This window comes from Heteronotia binoei, chromosome 14 (genome assembly GCF_032191835.1).
Source record: "Heteronotia binoei isolate CCM8104 ecotype False Entrance Well chromosome 14, APGP_CSIRO_Hbin_v1, whole genome shotgun sequence".
Taxonomy (NCBI): domain Eukaryota; kingdom Metazoa; phylum Chordata; class Lepidosauria; order Squamata; family Gekkonidae; genus Heteronotia; species Heteronotia binoei.
In genome coordinates, this window is record NC_083236.1 from 27,205,862 (window position 1) to 27,223,445 (window position 17,584).

Below are 17,584 nucleotides of genomic sequence, written 5' to 3' on the forward strand. Positions count from 1 at the left end.
CCCAAAGAAGTATCAGGCAGAACACTTGTATTCTGCTGCTGGAGATATCCTCTTTCAAAGCAGCCACAATCCAGGCAGAACAAGTATCAGCCCAAACAAGAAACGCAGAGACACTCTGCCAATATCATGCACCTGTGGACCATCCTATCCCAAACACTCAAGAAAAACAATTTCAAGAAACTGGAATAGCCAACAGTAGACTGCCAAGCCGCTGCTCACTCTGAGCTTTTTTGGTCTTCATCCTCTGCTTGAAGCAGCATGCTAGATAAGAAACAAAGGCTTCACATGGCACCTTCAAAGCCATACATCAAGCTGTCTGTTGGAAAGAAGCACAACTGTGAGGATGTCAACACTGGCTACTGTAACAGGAATTCCCTTTCAGGATTTGACTAAATCATACATTTTCTTGCTGCCACCGCTGCCTGCAACAAGACTGCCATTAAAATTCTAAAATGTAATCCCAGATGTTCAAATTAGCAAGCCAGATTCTTACAGGGCAGATATGTACCCTTATCATCCTGCTACACCAAGACATTCCCCTTGGCATTTAACAGCACACACAGGGGTCGCAGGATCACAAATCATCACCCCTCCCTACAGTACTGGATCCTCTGCTCTCCTGACAATAGCCAGATGCAGATCTGGCTCTAGATTTTGCATCAAGCATTTATTCTGGAGACGGGGTGTTCACAGCGAGCATCGGCATACAAAAATATATAAAGTCATGAACTTCAATGTTTCTTGCTCCCTTTATGAAGCGAATGTGAGACTGAGTAGCTGAAAATAGCTGCCTCATCTTTGTAAGAATTCAAATACTATCTTATTATTAATGCAACTGGACACACACAGAACTATAAAACTCTTGCTGGGATGACCCAAGGTCTCTTAATACATATACAAGACACTACAAACAACCTGGGAGTTTTCCTGAAGAAAATCAGTCTCAAAACTGATTTCAGCTACCCATCTATCATCACTGCATTCTTGGGTGAATGCTGCATTTAATGTATGCTTTACCAGTCTGATTAACGTATTATTATATACTTGGCTGAAGACTTTATAATATTTTTAGTGAGGCAATGGGGCCCAAAACAGCAATCACTCTGTGGACAGCAACAGAAATGGGAAGGGAAATGGGGCAGGTAGGAAGTGACTGATGTCAGCAAACAAACCCAACTTAAATCCCAAACAGCACCACTAGGTAAATATTTAAGGGTGCTCACCTCCATGTCAGTTTTTTCTCTCTCATGTCATGCTGGAGGCATCTGCAGTAGCAGTTTGGCTGCTGAGAATCGTGTGTTAGCCTATGAATGAACGAACATTTCAAGAGAGATCTCTGCTACTAAAGACAACACCCAACAGCAAAATGAAAGAAGGCAGCTGCCAGGCTATGAGGAAGAACTGGTTTCTATACTCTATTTTTCTCCACCTTATGGAGTCTCAAAGCGGCTTACAATTGCCTTCCCTTCCCCTCCCCACAACAGGCACCTTGTGAGGTAGACAGGGCTGAGAAGAGTTCTGTGAGAACTGTGCCTGGTCCAGCAGGCTTCATGTGGAGGAGTAGGGACTCAAATCTGGTTGTCTAGATTACAGTCTGCCACTCTTAATCACTACACCATGCTCTTAGACAGAAAGGAAGACAAAACTGGATAACACTACCAAAAAATGAGAAGTCAAAACATACTGAAGCAGAATGCTGATGCTCGTACCTTAAAAAGGGAGCACCCTGCTCTCTCCACCCCATCCCCGAGAGCAACTGTTAAGTAATCCACATGCAGCAAGCCACCAAGCCCTGCAAGACATCTGCCACCTGAATGTATGGTTGGCCTAAACCCATGTGCTATGCAGATCACAGTGCATACAGATGATGTGCCCTTCAAGCAGCCTGCACATCCACTTTCTTCCCTTCCTCCCGTTCACTAAAGCTGACAACAGCACTATCAACAGTTGTGCGAGGTAACAGCTAGGAAAGGACTCTCCAACTGCAGACAGTCGGTAGGAACTGCCTGTTCTGATCACTGCAACAAGAACCGGGAGGCTTTTGCATACAGAGTGCCTCATTTAGAAACTAATGCAGTAGCAAGTAGACCTAAAAGGCATGTTTCCTTCTTGACTTAAGTTTCCAATAATTACTTCAGAAATTGTTGCTGCTGATTATATTTTTATGATCCTGCCCCCCACCCTCTACAAATGCATAGGGAATGAATGCCTACCCCGCTGTTAGCCTTTGCAATAAAGCACACGTCTCCAGTAGAAATTGTGACTTTTTTAGTCTTAACTTCACAGATCCCCTTTCTTCAATATCTATATAACGTATTACTTTTCTGCCCCTTCTAGGCTATACAGTAGGGGCTTTCAACTACAGTTCATAAGCCCCAACTCTGCACCCAGATTCATCTGAAGATGCCTCCTCATGCTACTCCTACTGCAGCTAGTTCCTTCTCCTGCCACCAAAACACTCTTTATGCCAGACAGTCCCAGAAGTATACCACATAAACCCCCTATGGAAATGCTCATTTACATGAAATGTGAGCATAAGGGAGAAAGAACACCACACGCAAACATACCATAATCACCCACCATGTGTGCACACACCTTCCTCTCCCAGGACTGACCAGCCACTTGGGTAGGGATGAGGACTTCCCCAACTGAATTCTCACTTGACTCGGGGGGGGGGGGGGGACCAACTGATCCCACCCTATCACAACAAAATCCCTCTCACTCTAGACCGACATGGCTAAGTTCAATCTTTAGCATTCAAACAGTTTCTGAGCTCTCAGCACAAGCAGAACCAGTTCACATAATGTAAGTAGAAAGGAGAGGCACCCTGTTCTGGCTCCTACTTTCAAAAATGACCCAAAAGGGACAACTCCATTTTAGGCTGCCCCTACAAGGTCACCTGCTGCCAGGAGCAACCCCAGAGGGAAATACAGCCAACACTGGCAGCTGTTGCTCATGTCCTCCAAAGCTCCTCCACCCATAATCCAACAACAGAGATTAGCAAAAAAAAGGGGGGGGGGGTGGAGCAGAGGACTACATAGGAAGACCTGCTCCCTGTCCTTCTCGCAGTTTTTTGCAGATAAAAGCCCTGGTCTTTCCCAGCAAGCTGAAGTAATGTCACTAAACAGTTGTTTCACAAAGTTTATTTCTACTTGAGTGGCAGCTCTGGCAAACAAGCCCTATTAATAAAACCCAGACATCTTGCTGAAGCAGGATTTATAACAAATCTAAGTGGACCACTCTCATTCCCATACACAAACAGCTGAACACAACTGCACTTCTCATTAAAATATAATGGCTTATCCTATATGTGACTCAGACTGCTAACAGAAGAACCATCATGCATAGATATTTATATTCAATCGCTAAGGAGATGGCCTACATTCAATGGTTATGGTGACTGTGGAGATGAAGTTTGTTTCAAGCTAGTTTTAAAAAAAAGGCAAAGCATATCTTAACAAAAAAAGGCCTGGGTATGTGAAACTCAAATATAGACCTTGCTAAGTATCCCTGTATGGGCAGTGTTAGGGTAAAAGCTATTCTTATTTTAAAACCTCAGGGGAAAGGCTGAGGCCTGAAGTCATAGCAGTACAAGGTACAAATATTTGTGCCTGCTGATGTGGAGAAAGGTTGATAGGATTTGTTTCAAAGAACACAGAGGAGCGTTTTGCCTCTCTCTTCCCTGGTTAACCTGTTGCATTGTGCAAAGGCCCCTAGCTGTAGGTACACACCTGTGGGAGGGGATCAGCACCTCCACCACCAGCCACCTGTGGAAGAAAAAAGAAGGCTTGGTATTGGTAGTACAATGGACCACATACCAGCCAAGGTTAGTATTTGCCTTGAAGTGCTTTACTGAATATACATGGGAGAAGAAAATCCAGAATTTCAGAACTGGCATACAGACATGATTACTACCAATGCACAAATCTGTAATTTCATGCTAATGCTGCTTTGATGCATTACAACAGGGGTGGCCAACGGTAGCTCTCCACATGTTTTTTTTTGCCTACAACTCCCATCAGCCCCAGCCATTGTTCATGCTGGCTGGGGCTGATGGGAGTTGTAAGCAAAAAACATCTGGAGAGCTACCGTTGGCCACCCCTGTATTACAACATGATGAATGTTGGTATATGCCATGCCAACCAGTGATTAAGCATGGTCATGAGATGTATTCCAACATCAACAGCAAAAGAAAACTCTCCTAATGGAGTCTCTCTTCTCCATCATACAGTAATATGAGAACTGACCCTGCCTGCACATTTATTTATGATAGGCAAAAGTCTACGTGCAACACATTTAGTACTTTATTGTCACATGGGAAAGAAGTTTGTGCAGAATAGGTTTTGCTTCCTGCAAATGCAGAAGAAGGAACCCCTAACATTGGTATTATCTACAGCATTTATCAGCCCATCAACAAGGCAGTATATATCAAACCATTCTTCCGTATCAGGAAAGCTTCTTCCAAACCAACACCTGAAATGCTGAAAATATCCTGAATCTACAAATGGAGACTGGAAAAGGAAGATGCTGGTTTGCTGCAGCTGAACATCTGCTATCCTAGATTATTTTCAATAGCCATCACCAGCCACCTTCTATAGATAAAGCAGGTGCTCTACTACTGAGTCATGGTCCCTCAACATAAAAATCCTGTCTGCAGTTAAACAGGTTCTGGAAGACTATACCTCTGTGTGCTGCTCATGAAGGCATTCAGACAAACAACTGTGCTATCAGCAAAACTCTATGCATTAAATACCTCTTCTTCCACTATCAGGCCAAACCACATATTCCTGCAGTCTACCTTAACATGGAATCTCTGAAACTCAGCTCACAAATTCATCAGCCTTGGCACTGATTTCAGGAACTCAGTGTTGGAACGAGGTGGGTAGCAAGCCAAGGGCTGCCCACAGAGCGATTCCTGCTGGGTGGGCTTTGTGAATTGACCTAACGTAGGTGCTGGTGATAATGCAATGAAAGTAACCAAGGATGATCATGCCTATGACTTTCAAAGGCAACACTGCCAAATATGCCCTGAACAGAATATACCACATCACCAGCAGTTCCCTAGAAACCTAAAGTACAGGCAACAGGGTTTCTTCCACACAACGTATGCTTCCTTGTAGTCCACATACAGCCAGAAGCAGATGCTGACATACTGTGAGAAATACTAGACAGCGGAGATGCATACAGCTTCTCAAATCTCAAACATTGCAGATTTCTCTCTATGGTAGTTGGCCTGCTTTGTAATTTCCACATAACATTTCCAATTTCTCCCAAAGACAGGACTTAAGCTTGCATTTTTAAACTTAACGCCAGCAGTAGCTCCGAAAACTGACCTGGCGGAACAGAAGATATTCTCTCAACACTGGGTTGCAAACAGTTTGAATGAAGTAAAATGACTTTGAAGTCACCAGCAGAATTCTGGGTCCCAACTCTGAATTTTGAGTATATTAACTTGGAACAATGTTTTCCTGGCATCATATATAACAAGAGTTCTTACCTTCAACATGTCTCCTCACTGTCCAGACAGCATTGGGGTTACCAGGCAGCTCTGAGACGGCCATCTCAGATACCTAGGAAGACAGAACATTTCTTTTTGTATCTAATGCTGAGATTAGACATTTTCTCCAGCAAATGAAGGCTGGCACTGCAAAAGAGAAAATTGAAGCTGCAGTCCCCATTCCTGAGCACCACTATGAACTTGTTTAGTACCATCAGACCACTGGTTTACCAAACTAGGTATTTACTCCAGCTGCTCTTGCCAGATGCTCTGAATGCTAGGGACTGAACCTTCTGTTTACAAAGCACATGCCAGTCGGCTAAGCTACAGGTCACATGACTTCTAATAGAATATCTTGGGTGGTTATCCAGGTCATAATAAAGGTATATATGCTCCTTTCAATCCTACATTTCTGAACTTATGGTGACCAACTTCAAAACAAAGCCAGCAAATTCTTTTCTCAGCTAACAGAGGTGACCATGACTCACAGAAGAGGAAAACCCAGCAAACACATTCACAAACACACTGCTATGGATGCCGAAAACATTGTACCCTGCCTCTCCTACCAATTTCAGCAGGTTACAATATCAAGCAGTGCTCTTTGCTCAACAAGACTGACAGACTAAAGATGCAATGCAAAGAAAAGCTTACACGGTAAGTGGTCTCACCACCTGATGTTGTTGCCCGTAAGGTCGTGTGTTTTAGTGCAAGACTGACATATACTGTAATCAATAGCAGCCACCTGCTTCTCCTCTGGCCTTCTTACCTCAAGTCCATGTCTTAGGACCCTCAACGATGATCGAGGTCCTCTTCCACAGGCCACATACAATTGGGGTGTGTCTTCATTAGCCAGATCAGCTATCTGTTAACAAAATAAAAAATAAGCAACTAGGGGGGTAGGACTGCCCATTACAATCAGTTATTCCTTCTAGATCATCTTACTGGAAAGTCACAATAGTTCAATCTAATTGTAATGAATGCCATATATGATTATACTAGCATTATACACAGCAAAACCTAAGGACATTGAGAAAACTTTCAGTAGTAGCCCAAGCCTTTGTTAGGATCAACCCCATCAGCAGATGGCTATGAACGGTTATTATAAATTAAGTTCACAGCAACTGCATAAGGGTAGTTTATCCTTCAGTTAAGTAATAAGATGTTTTATCACCTTTGTTTCAGTGGTATGTGTGTGTGTGCATGCGCCTGCATGCCTGGAAGTCATGGTGACTTCGGGCAACCCCTACTGGGACTTAAACGTTTTTCAGAAAGGTGGCTCAATAAGCCTGCCTCTGTGTCCCAGCCCTAGTATTCCTTTGGAGGTCTTCCTTCCAAGTACTTGCTGGAGTTGGCCCTGCTTAGCTTCCCAGATCTGATGAGATTGGACTTGCCTGGACTATCCAGGTCAGGGTGGTTTCACTGGTGTTTTTGATACTCACATGCAGGTTGGTGGAAAAGGTCATACTGCAATGGGCTGGACACACAGCTTCACAAGAAGTAGTGAACAATACCAAGGTAAACAGTTATCAGCCACCAAGTCTAGTTATCCCACAACAGTCTTAGGAGCTGGAGGGGGCTATTGTAAAATTCCAACCAGACGTTTGTTCGTGAGCTACCACATCTGTACAAAGCTTATTCAGAAATGCAGCAGCACATTTTAATGGCTTAGGTGGAGTGTGAGAACATGCTTTCAAATCTGCCAGATATTGTGCAAAAGACTAAATTTAAAACAGCTACTCACTTTAGGGCTGCCAACTTCTACCTTCTAGATTTGTTCTTGAATTTTTTGTCCTAGTGGTTGTCTGTACTTAAGAGAAGCCAGTGGCTACCTTTCTATTGCTGCGACAGAATTCTCTCATTTCTAACACTCATTTCTAGTAAAGTACCTCAAGACCAATCAGCAAGGGTGGAAGACTTACATCAATTGTTACTAGCATTATAACGCTGCTCCCCACAGAACCAGGATCAAAAAGGACCCCAAACACTGCCTCCCTTCCTAGACTCTCAGAAAGTCCTGTAGAAAAATTGTCCAGTGTAGTGCAGCAAACTAGAACCTGATCCTCATGGTCCCCAAAACCCTACAAAGCCACTCAGAAGCCACTCAGATCCATGAGCAATCTATGACAAATCACTCTGCAAAGAACTATTTTTTTTCTTTTTTGTACTTCTGCTGCTCTGAGGTGGATAATGAGCAATTAAATGCAAAACATGGCCATTAACACCTTACAAGGAGGCGGCACAAACATGATCAACACAATTAATTCTAGTGGCACTCCTGAAGCCCTGCAAAGTCATGTCAGGGCTGCTTACAGGAACTGTGGGATATAAATCTAAGGAGATAGGTGATATATGGATGATAGAAGGTAGAAGACAGACAGATAGTAGATAGATAGAAGACAGACAAGGGTAATGTTGGTTAGGCACTGCTCAACATCTGAACACAGCAGCCTGGTGCAAATAGATATAGGACAGACATTACCTGTAAAATGTACTATACCTGACAACACAATATTGGAGAAAGGCTGTCCAGCTCGTCCACCAACACCAGGTTCTTGAGAGGCCGTGGCTGGAAAAAGAAAGTGTCTCCTTCCTCCAGGGGCATAGCAGAGGAAAACTCTGGCTCCTCATCATCATCTCCCAGGTGAGCGATTTGGTACAGGTAACTGCCAACATGAAAAATATTTAATCAACTATTACTTGTTAATTTGTCATTTTGAAAACTTCTGTTTTCTGCTTCTCATTCCCAGCATGCCAAGAATGCAACCTGATACTAGCCACACCCTGAGACCACTGGGATCAGCAAAGCATTCTGCCTGAGATGTTGATGAAACACTCCTCTCTCTTTTTAAGAAAAATACCTAGACTGACTAAAAGTTCTAGTTCACTGAAAAGGCTTCCATGCTGTATTGACTTTGGTTGGTCTTTAAAAAAGTATTACACAACTTTGAATTTGGGTTTGGACCAATGTTGCTACTTATTTTGGCAAACCAAGACTGCAGCGATACGCTGGATCCAGCCAGTCTTCCCCTTTTGTCTCACTCAATTCCTTTTCTTGCTATCAATCCCAGTCTCACATGGCTTCAAGATCCCATGATCCCCATCACAGCCTCTTTGGTAATTAAAGAAGACCCCTTCCTCTCTTTTTCACTAATGGAGAAATTGGTTGGATCCTACTCAACACTTTACTATTTCAGTTCTGGACAAGCACTAAGACTGCTTGCCTGAACAAAAGAGTATGAGCAAAGCAAAGACGAAGTTGTGAGCACTGAAAAGCCCTGGTCCAACTCCTTTCAAGCAGGACAACCAATACAGGGAGCTATATAACCTTTGTTTCAGTTATGGGAGCTCCATGCCTTGAAGTGACCACCACTCTGGAGGTGAAAGGTAAGAACAACAGTCATGCAAAAGGCTGTCTTAAAATGGAAACCAATCCTGCAAGTACTGAATAAATGCCAATTATTTTATTTTCTGAAACTGTCAGAGTGACATTTTCACCACTGCCATTTTAATACAGTTCTACTGCAACGCAAAGTCAGGGACCATACTTAACCCTTTCCACTTTGGGTGGGAGGCATCATCCTGCCAACCACAGATTTGGGGCTGCCTATCAAGTCTAGTCCCAATTTGTGGACCCCTGGATTATAGTCCCTGCCCACAGTATTTATCTTGAAAAATATCAGATGTAACCCTTTAAAAACCAATAAAGAGACAAGGTTTCCACCAGCTGCCCCGCTCTTCCACTTAGCTAGCCAGCCCCTCCTTTCCCCCATGACAGGATGAAGGGTTTCCCTTCCCTACTTCCCCATTTTCTACACTTTAACAATGACTGGATTTGAAGGAAGGGGTAGTCTAATGGCAGCTAAGAGTATACATATGTTTGCAGAGTGCCAAGCTGGAACTGAGCAAAGTCTGAGAAGGAAATTAGAGATTTTCCTTACTGGTTGCCAAACTCAGAAGCCACAAAGAGGAAGCCAGTTTTCAGCACACACATGGCAGCAGCTACAGGAACAGTGTCAAAGTACTTTAGTCGAATCTCTGTGACCTGAAACAATCAAAAAGGAGTTACCATGAGAATCAGATGAGATGGGCTCAGTTAAGCAACCCAGGTTCTCTCCCACTCACACAGCAACAAAAGAATCACTGAGACTTACCATGTCCTCATCAGTCTCCAATGTGATTTTGAAGATATCACCTTGCTCCGTCTGAGCCAGGAAAAAGAACATGGACTTGGTCTTGTGTGTAGCAGAGCAGACAAAGATCATGCCTCTCTCAGGGTCATCCAAGTCATTCTGTTACAAGGAACATAGTATCAGACACCCCAAAACAAAAGGCAGTCTAACTGGATCACTGCTCCAAACGGCCTGCCACTGCCACTCCAACTCTTCAACATCCATTCTGAGTGAATTATTCCTGCCTTCCAAAGTCCCAAATACCTGCATCCTCTACCATTCCCTATCCTTCTTCCTAGAACAATCCAGCTCCTTACTGCGGTCTTCAAACACTTTCTCCAAGGTGACTTTACTCATATCTCATTTTTCTACTAAGTTTTCCCATCTCACACATCTCTAGCGTTGAACTCTGCCATTAATTCATCTTTGAGATACTTGGTGTCGTCTTTCTTATTTCTCCTACACCCAACCAAGCAAGTAACTCTTGGACTTTTCCAAAATCTCTCTGTACCTCCTTGCTGGTTTAATCTTTAATTCCATTAGATGCAAAACACCTCTTTCTCCCACCATGGGGATGTTTTCATTCTTTGTACTAGCTCTGTACAAACTCCCCATCAAAATCAAGCATCTAATCCTTATTTGATAAAAATTCTCAATCACAGAAATAACCCTACTATTCTCCCATCACAGCCCTCTTCACTCCCTTTGTTTTGCAAAAGCTCATCTCCAGCTGCCTCACCCCTTTTTACTTCTCTTACTCTAATTTCTGCACCTTCTGATATGAAGCCCTCCAGCCCTATCAAGCCACCTGCAAAACTCACATGCAAACATTCAGTAACAATGCTCAAACTTTCACTTCCAATGCAACTGTCTTATAGCAGTCTGATCAGAAGGGAATGTCATCTCCACGGCAAACTTCAGAGAAGAGACATAACCTCATCACATCATGACATTCCAAAGTTGCAAACTCAGCAGTGCTGCAAACAGAAGCAGGTGCTCCATCCTTAAGTGATCTGAGACCAGCTTCTCAGCTCTGCCCTCAATTAAGACTTTCTACTTTGAACTCAGATGTGGCTGGGGAGAGAACATGTGTTCTAATCAGGGCTCAGCAAGATCAGAGGCTCAGCCCAGGACACTTCAAGAACATCTGACTTGGGAAAGGACTGAGACCTGTCAAAACTCTTTTATTGTTAAGGGTGAGCTCAGCTGTGAGACGATATGCAAGTCATTTTGAGGAAAACAAGGAATGCATATTTAAATAAAATAGTATTAGGATTGCCTTTCTTAATTGCCAAGATACCAGCAAATCAAAGCTTTATATAGTTTTCATTATAGTGCCAGATTCTAAAGAGTTTCTTAATAAAAGTCTAACCATCATAGAACACCACTGTGGCCTCTCCACACTTTACTCACTTATCTAACCCACTGGTGGAGTGAGGGTAAGAATGGTTAAGATGAGTTGCTGTGCTCAAAGATTCCAAAGATTCAGTGGTAGAAACTAAATCTGCCCTTCTGCATCCTGCATTTTTCTGTTCCCACATTTGCAAGCCATAATGCATTCCCCCAATACAAGTTCCCCATGTTCTTTTTTCCTGCTGCCTAGAAAGTATCTGAGATGCTGAAAGATTCTTACCCTTCTCCTGGGAATAGGACATCGAATATCTGGTTGGTCACCAAAATTTTTGTAGGTGATGTAGTTTTCTGAACAAATCAGCACCCCACTGGGACCATCAGAGCCTCCAGGAACTAAAAAAAAATAACATTTCATTAGAAATTGACTGAAAACTTCTACGGATCACTCACAGAATGTGTTAATTTGTAAGAATTAAGAGGAAAAGTTTGCTTTCTTGTTTAACACTTTAACAAGCTAATTTTCTAGTGGGGTGTCAAATGAATGAAAATTTAACCAATAAAACTATTTTTCCTTCAGCAGCATTAGCTTAAATTTCTGGGCAACCCAGACTCAGAATCATTCCACTCCTTCCAAATTTCACTGATACTAAACACTGGCCACTAATAGACGGCTGACTCAGGGCGGCATCAAGCCAACCCAACCCAACCCAGAAGTAAGCTGGCAAGAAAAGGCACGCCCGGGAGAGTCCCGATGGCCTGTGGGTGCCCCAAGGTGCATCTGGAGCGCTCATGTGCGCTGTCTGCGGCTCCCCAGGTGCTCTCTGGTTGTTTCTCAGCTGTCCAGACATCCAGGGAGGCACCTTGAAGATGCCCCAGTGAAAAGGTACCGCTTTCAAAGTGGTGCCTTTTCAAGCTGGCTCCCAGTAAGTTGGGGGCAGGACAGGGATAGCAAGAAGATGTGTGCATGTAGATGTGCTTTTTAGATCTGTCTGCCTGCCATCCGTGGGGTGCTTTAAATGCCTGTCTGTAAGCAGCCACTGAGAAGCTTCTGTTCATCACCAGACGAAAACCTAAAGAAATCTTGGGGAGCTCTGAAAAAATCCTATTAAATATTTTTGAATGCATTTCCATTTCCCCTCAAATATCTGTTTTTTTCCAGAAATCCCCCCCTTGCTCCAAACATTCCCAGAAATTTTGCATCTCTGCTTCTGTATCAAATCAAGTATAATCAGAGAATGAAATCATCTGGAGTAATTCCCTGAGAACAGGTCTGATGCTGTTTTCCTTGGATAAGATGATACCTGTTATAAGGAAGTTGCCGTGTTCCTCCAAGGGTTCACTGTATTTCCTGACCACATGATTCAAACCCAGATCTAGCTCATAAAATGTCAAAGTCTGCTGAGTATTAGCCGCTGCTTCTCCCGTGGGATCATTGTCAGCTTCCTGGGGAGAAATTTTTCTTTAGTCAGCTAAAAATCAATTTCACATTTTGACTGTAAGAGAGAGCACTTGAAATCTCCATAAACTTGAGAGTGTACCCTTAACATACACATAACAATAACACATAACAGTACCAATTAGCACAATGTTCATGAAAATCACTGCAAAGGTCCAGCAATGCAAAACCTGAATAACTGATCTCATCCAATTTCTCACCTCTTCACCCGATGCAAGCAGCAGCTGACTCCATATAAGCACCACTAAAAAGGTAAAGGTAGTCCCCTGTGCAAGCACCAGTCGTTTCCGACTCTGGGGTGATGTCGCATCACGACTTTTTCATGGCAGACTTTTTACAGGGTGGTTTGTTATTGCCTTCCCCAGTCAACTACACTTCCCCCCCAGCAAGCTGAGCACTCATTTTACCATCCTCGGAAGGATGGAAGGCTGAGTCAACCTTGAGCCAGCTACATGAAGCCAGCTTCCACTGGGATCGAGCTCAAGTTGTGAGCAGAGCTTAGGACTGCAGTACTGCAGCTTTACCACTCTGCGCCACAGGGCTGCATAAGCACCATTATGTCCCCATAATTCCCAAGACTGCCTACCTGTTTACAACATGCTTAGCCAAGATTGGCAGCTCCCACAACACTGCACTGAGCTTCTGCTAAGACCCCCAAAAGCATTAAGGGAATGTTCTCCCCTACCAGGATGCATGCAACAACTTCAGAGCTCTGTTGTTTCCTCAGAGGCTGCTGTCACTTGATGCTCTTTTGGTCAAGAAAAAAATGCTGTCACAATGACAGAGTACTGGGTAGGAGATCAGAGAGGGAATCCTCCCCAAACTTCCTGGCAACTATTGCTACCACATTCAGTGGGGTAGCACAGTACCAATTCTTCCCTCCCTGTCCTAGAAGTCAGCAGCTAAGGAATCCCCCACTCTCAACTTTGCAAGTAACATACAGCCACACACTCTTCTCTCATCCTCATCTAAAAGGTCTTAGATTTCCTAGTGAATTCTTAATCTTTCTAAACATTGCTGGAAATATATACACACATTAAGACCTCACAGATGAGATTATTCTCTGCCCTACTGATGTAATGTAAATGAATATTACATACTGACAAACATTCCAAGGAAAATCTCTTGACCTCAATGTTCACAAAAGGCAGGCATGTGTCTATCAATCTTGTTTTTATCCTGCCCTACCTGCAAGTTCAGGAAAATGTAAATAGTTTTCCACATCAGCATTTCATTCTCTCAACAATCCCATGAAGCAAGTTAGGCTAACAGGGAGCATCCAGCTGAAAGTCATCCAGTGAGCTCCACAGTAGAAAGGGGACTACAACACCTGTCTCTCCAGGTCAACACTCTAATTGCTTATTCCACAGTGCATCTCTCTTCACCAAGACTTATCCCCAAGCCTCAAGGTAAAGCTGCTACTGCAAACTCAAGCTGTACATTCCCTTAATAAAAGGGTCATTTTATCATTAGAAGGTCAAACATCTGAAACTCATGTCAAGTTTACCAATACCTATTTTGACTTCATTAAAGAGACATCTATAACAACTAACATACAAAAAAGATGTGACTAACATATAATGAAAATCTTCAACAGTTAATGTGCAGTCAGAACAAAGTTTCTCTAAATAACTGTTGCAAATGAAACAAGACAAAGCAGAAAAAGACAAACATATAGCTAGAATAACACTAACTGAGAACACATGTTCTTAGTACCTCATAATCCATTTCCAGACAGGCAAACATGGGATTTTCAAACCCAACATCTACTCCTACTACATGGTAAACCAAGGTGTTGGCCTTATGGGCTTCTAATGGGGAGGAAATGGTGAGTCGAGCTGCAGCATCTCTGTTCAGAATGTACACTAACTTCTGTTTCTCAATGGCACCTACAAACAAAAGTAAGAAAATGTTACCTTCCTTGTCAGGAATTAAGTATGCACCTCTGCAGCTAACTAGCTCTGCAAATAAGTACTCCCCCAGTTGCCTATAAGGGGAGCAACCAGCAAGGCCTGCTATTTTCTGCCAAATGGCAAGAGCACCACATGAGAGCTATACAAGCAGACATCAGAACTACAACACAGTGTAAATGAATAGCAGTGTTCTACTGGCCATGTATATACTCCTTTATCACTTTTGTTTTCTTTCATCACATGCAAAGGGCATATTACAAACCTAAGCTAGAGACAATTTTATTAATACCGTTTATTAATACTGTTAATAATCACACTCCCACCCATTCACTTCTCACCTTCCACCTAACTACTGTGACTCTCTCAACTTCTGCTAACTATTTTCTTTTGGGCAAGTGCATGCAAATAAAAAACCTTTACTTATAATGAGAACCTGATCAGAAATGGATCCAATGTCCTCAAAGAATATTTCAGAGAAGAGACATGAATACCTAATCATCATTTCAGGTCAAAAGAAACTGATTACACCAAATGGATGGAACTCAACTACCCTATGTCTAATTGAAACCAAGGCTGTGTTTGTATACTTAATCACTGGTTAAAATATCACCGTGCCACGAACACATTAATTGGGCTCAGGACAGCCATCCTCTCTTCCCTGCTCAATATGAGTAAAATACATCTGCAATTTTCCATGCAGCATCTTAAAAATATTTTCAGACTGTCACTCATTCACTTTGTGCCTACTTACTGATCATGACAGCTCGTCCCTTAGGATCCACAGCCAAGTACTGGCCAGGGACAATTCTGCGACAGCCACTCTTGCCAAAAGTTTCCTGGTGAATCTTCTCAAATACATTTTTAGATGGTTGGTACTCCAGGATAACAATGCGCCCTGAGTCACTGCCCACCACAATATAGTCTTTTGTTCCTCCAGTTAACCTGAAGGCCATAAGGGAGCGGATGATTCCGAACACTTCTACCGTCAGCAAGGTATGAACCTTTCCAGTGTTTGGATCAGGACGCAGCAATTCTAAGATCTTCCCTCGGGAAACAACAATCTCTTGCTGCTTCGTACCTAAACAAAATTAAGAAAATCTGATTAGTAACCAAGACACAAAAGGCTGACACAAGGAAGGAACGTTATACAGTACCAGTTCTTTATACCTAAATACCTCACTGTACACACCACTCTTCAGTCAAGTTCCAAAGTACCCAACGGATTGGTTTTCATCATCATAAGAAACAGAACAGAGAATGTAAGAGCAAGCCTAAATGAACCAGAAGGATGTCAAACCCAGACATGCTTATTGGTGGCCCACTGGATAACTGGAAAAGCATTTGCTCCTGCATCCTAAAAGATCATAAAGATTCTCAATCTCCTGCTTCCTAAACTGACAACTCCCCACATGGTGCCCACCAATGTGTTTCCAAGCATCCACTTTCTGACCCTTTCCACACTCCTTCCTGCTTCCAACATCGCTGCTTCTCTAAACAAAAACAAGAATATACAGGTTTAGAAAAAAAACCCACTGTAACATTAAATTCAGTACCTGAAAAGTTGCCATGGATAGCATAGCTGATACCAGTAGCTCGCTGCAAAGTTAGGTTGTAAAGAAACATGGTGGCGACAGATGACTTCACCTGACTTCAATCCACCTGGCAGAAACAAAATCAAGCAGTTCCAGATATTTGGATTTTATATTAAAATTTCTTGTTAATAATGTTCATTACCTCAAAAGCATTTTGAGTATTTGGTTCACAATCAAAACAATGTATTTCCCCCCATTCCTGCACAGTGACACAGTCTTGCGAAGGTAACCACTTGTTAAAAATGAAAATGAAACCAGTGTTATGTTTAATAAATGGTACCTTAACACAAACTCATAAATTACAAAGCAGGAGGAAACAAAGTTTCCCTCAAAGACTTGAGCAGGTTTCCAAAACGCTTTATAAGCTCAAAGATCACAAAATGGGATCAATGTCCTATTTCCGATTTTAAAATATAAACAAAAAAAAATCTTCTACGCAAGTACCTATATTTTGTTAACGTTCGTTTTTATTAATTTCATCTCACCTGTTTCCCAAACAAGATTTTGTATTAATATTATTTGTATTTATACTACGGTATGTATTTTTCACAGTGTCTCAAAGCAGATTACAAGTATACAGGCCTGTAGCTACAGTGGGGCCTGGAGAGGGCCAGGTCCCACCAACCCTGTGAAAACATACAGGCCCTCCAATCAGTCCCACACTGCTCACAAGCAGTGCCTGCTACTGCTGTGGGCTGCAAATTCTCCACTGCTGGTCAAGGAAGTCCTGCAGAGTTGCTGCCAGAGACAGAGTGCACAGGAGGCTGCAGCAGACACTGTTGCCGGCTGGCCAGAGCTCTCGTGGCACATCCCTTGCCCAGCCCAGCTTGGTTCCTGGGAGATCCAGCTTCAGTGCTGAGAGCCTGCCCTCCTAAAGAAAAAAATTCTGCCTGTGGCCCCACCAAATTTAGAATCCTACGACAGACAGGCCTACTCAATCCAGCAAAAGACTACATAACAACTTTTGAATGTTTAACAGTATCTGATTCTAACAGCAAGGATTCTATGTAAAACAAAACACAGCGAGGCTGGGATTGAAGATTTGAAGATGGAGCCCTGGGGGAGAGATCTGATCTTGAATCTATCATAGATCACGCAGTCCGCCCTCCAAAACTGCCACTTCCTCCAGAGGAAGAGCTGTATACATCAGTTGTAATTCTAAGAAAACTCCGGGTCTCAACTGGAGATTGCTGACTATCCACGGCAAGTGGGTTTGAGAAGAAGCCCTCCTGAACTCCGTCAAGTTTACTCCCGAGCAGTGACCGGGCCGCGATGCCAGCAATACACACCTCTTTCTCTGCAGAGGCAAAGGCCACACGTGAGCCTGCTAGGCCTCGCTTATTCCCGCTCTGGCGTCGCTCGGCAACGTCCGCCAGCGCGGGTCTTCCTGAAAACGGCGGGCCACAAGTTTTCCTGCCCCTTCGAAACTTCTGGGCGCCTAGACCCCAGTGGCGGGGCTTTGGGCGATGGGACCCGCAAGACCGGCGCGGATGACGGCAGATCCTCTTCCCCGCGGGTTTACTGCGACCAGGACCCGCGCTCAGACTCCGCCATCGCCTCAGCCAACTCCGGGTCCTTCTACACACTCCCCGCGCGCGGCGCAG

At 43.4% G+C, this 17,584-nt stretch overlaps 1 protein-coding gene and 1 non-coding gene across 2 annotated transcripts in view; both read right to left on the bottom strand.

Moving 5' to 3' along the window:
- Positions 1-17,555, bottom strand: part of SF3B3 (splicing factor 3b subunit 3) — a 55,336-nt gene extending 37,781 nt beyond the window's left edge. The window contains exons 1-11 of the mRNA XM_060254488.1: positions 17,270-17,555; positions 15,942-16,047; positions 15,140-15,466; positions 14,192-14,364; positions 12,321-12,462; positions 11,300-11,412; positions 9,649-9,786; positions 9,436-9,539; positions 7,995-8,160; positions 6,264-6,359; positions 5,498-5,570 (exon numbers count right to left, since the gene is read on the bottom strand). Coding sequence (XP_060110471.1) covers positions 5,498-5,570; positions 6,264-6,359; positions 7,995-8,160; positions 9,436-9,539; positions 9,649-9,786; positions 11,300-11,412; positions 12,321-12,462; positions 14,192-14,364; positions 15,140-15,466; positions 15,942-16,011 — 1,402 coding nt within the window. The 5' untranslated portion in view covers positions 16,012-16,047; positions 17,270-17,555. The remainder of the gene's footprint in view (positions 1-5,497; positions 5,571-6,263; positions 6,360-7,994; positions 8,161-9,435; positions 9,540-9,648; positions 9,787-11,299; positions 11,413-12,320; positions 12,463-14,191; positions 14,365-15,139; positions 15,467-15,941; positions 16,048-17,269) is intronic.
- Positions 14,818-14,899, bottom strand: LOC132582829 (small nucleolar RNA SNORD111). Its single transcript, XR_009556209.1, has one exon. It is a non-coding gene; the product is annotated as a small nucleolar RNA SNORD111 (small nucleolar RNA).
- Positions 17,556-17,584: the final 29 nt, after the last annotated feature.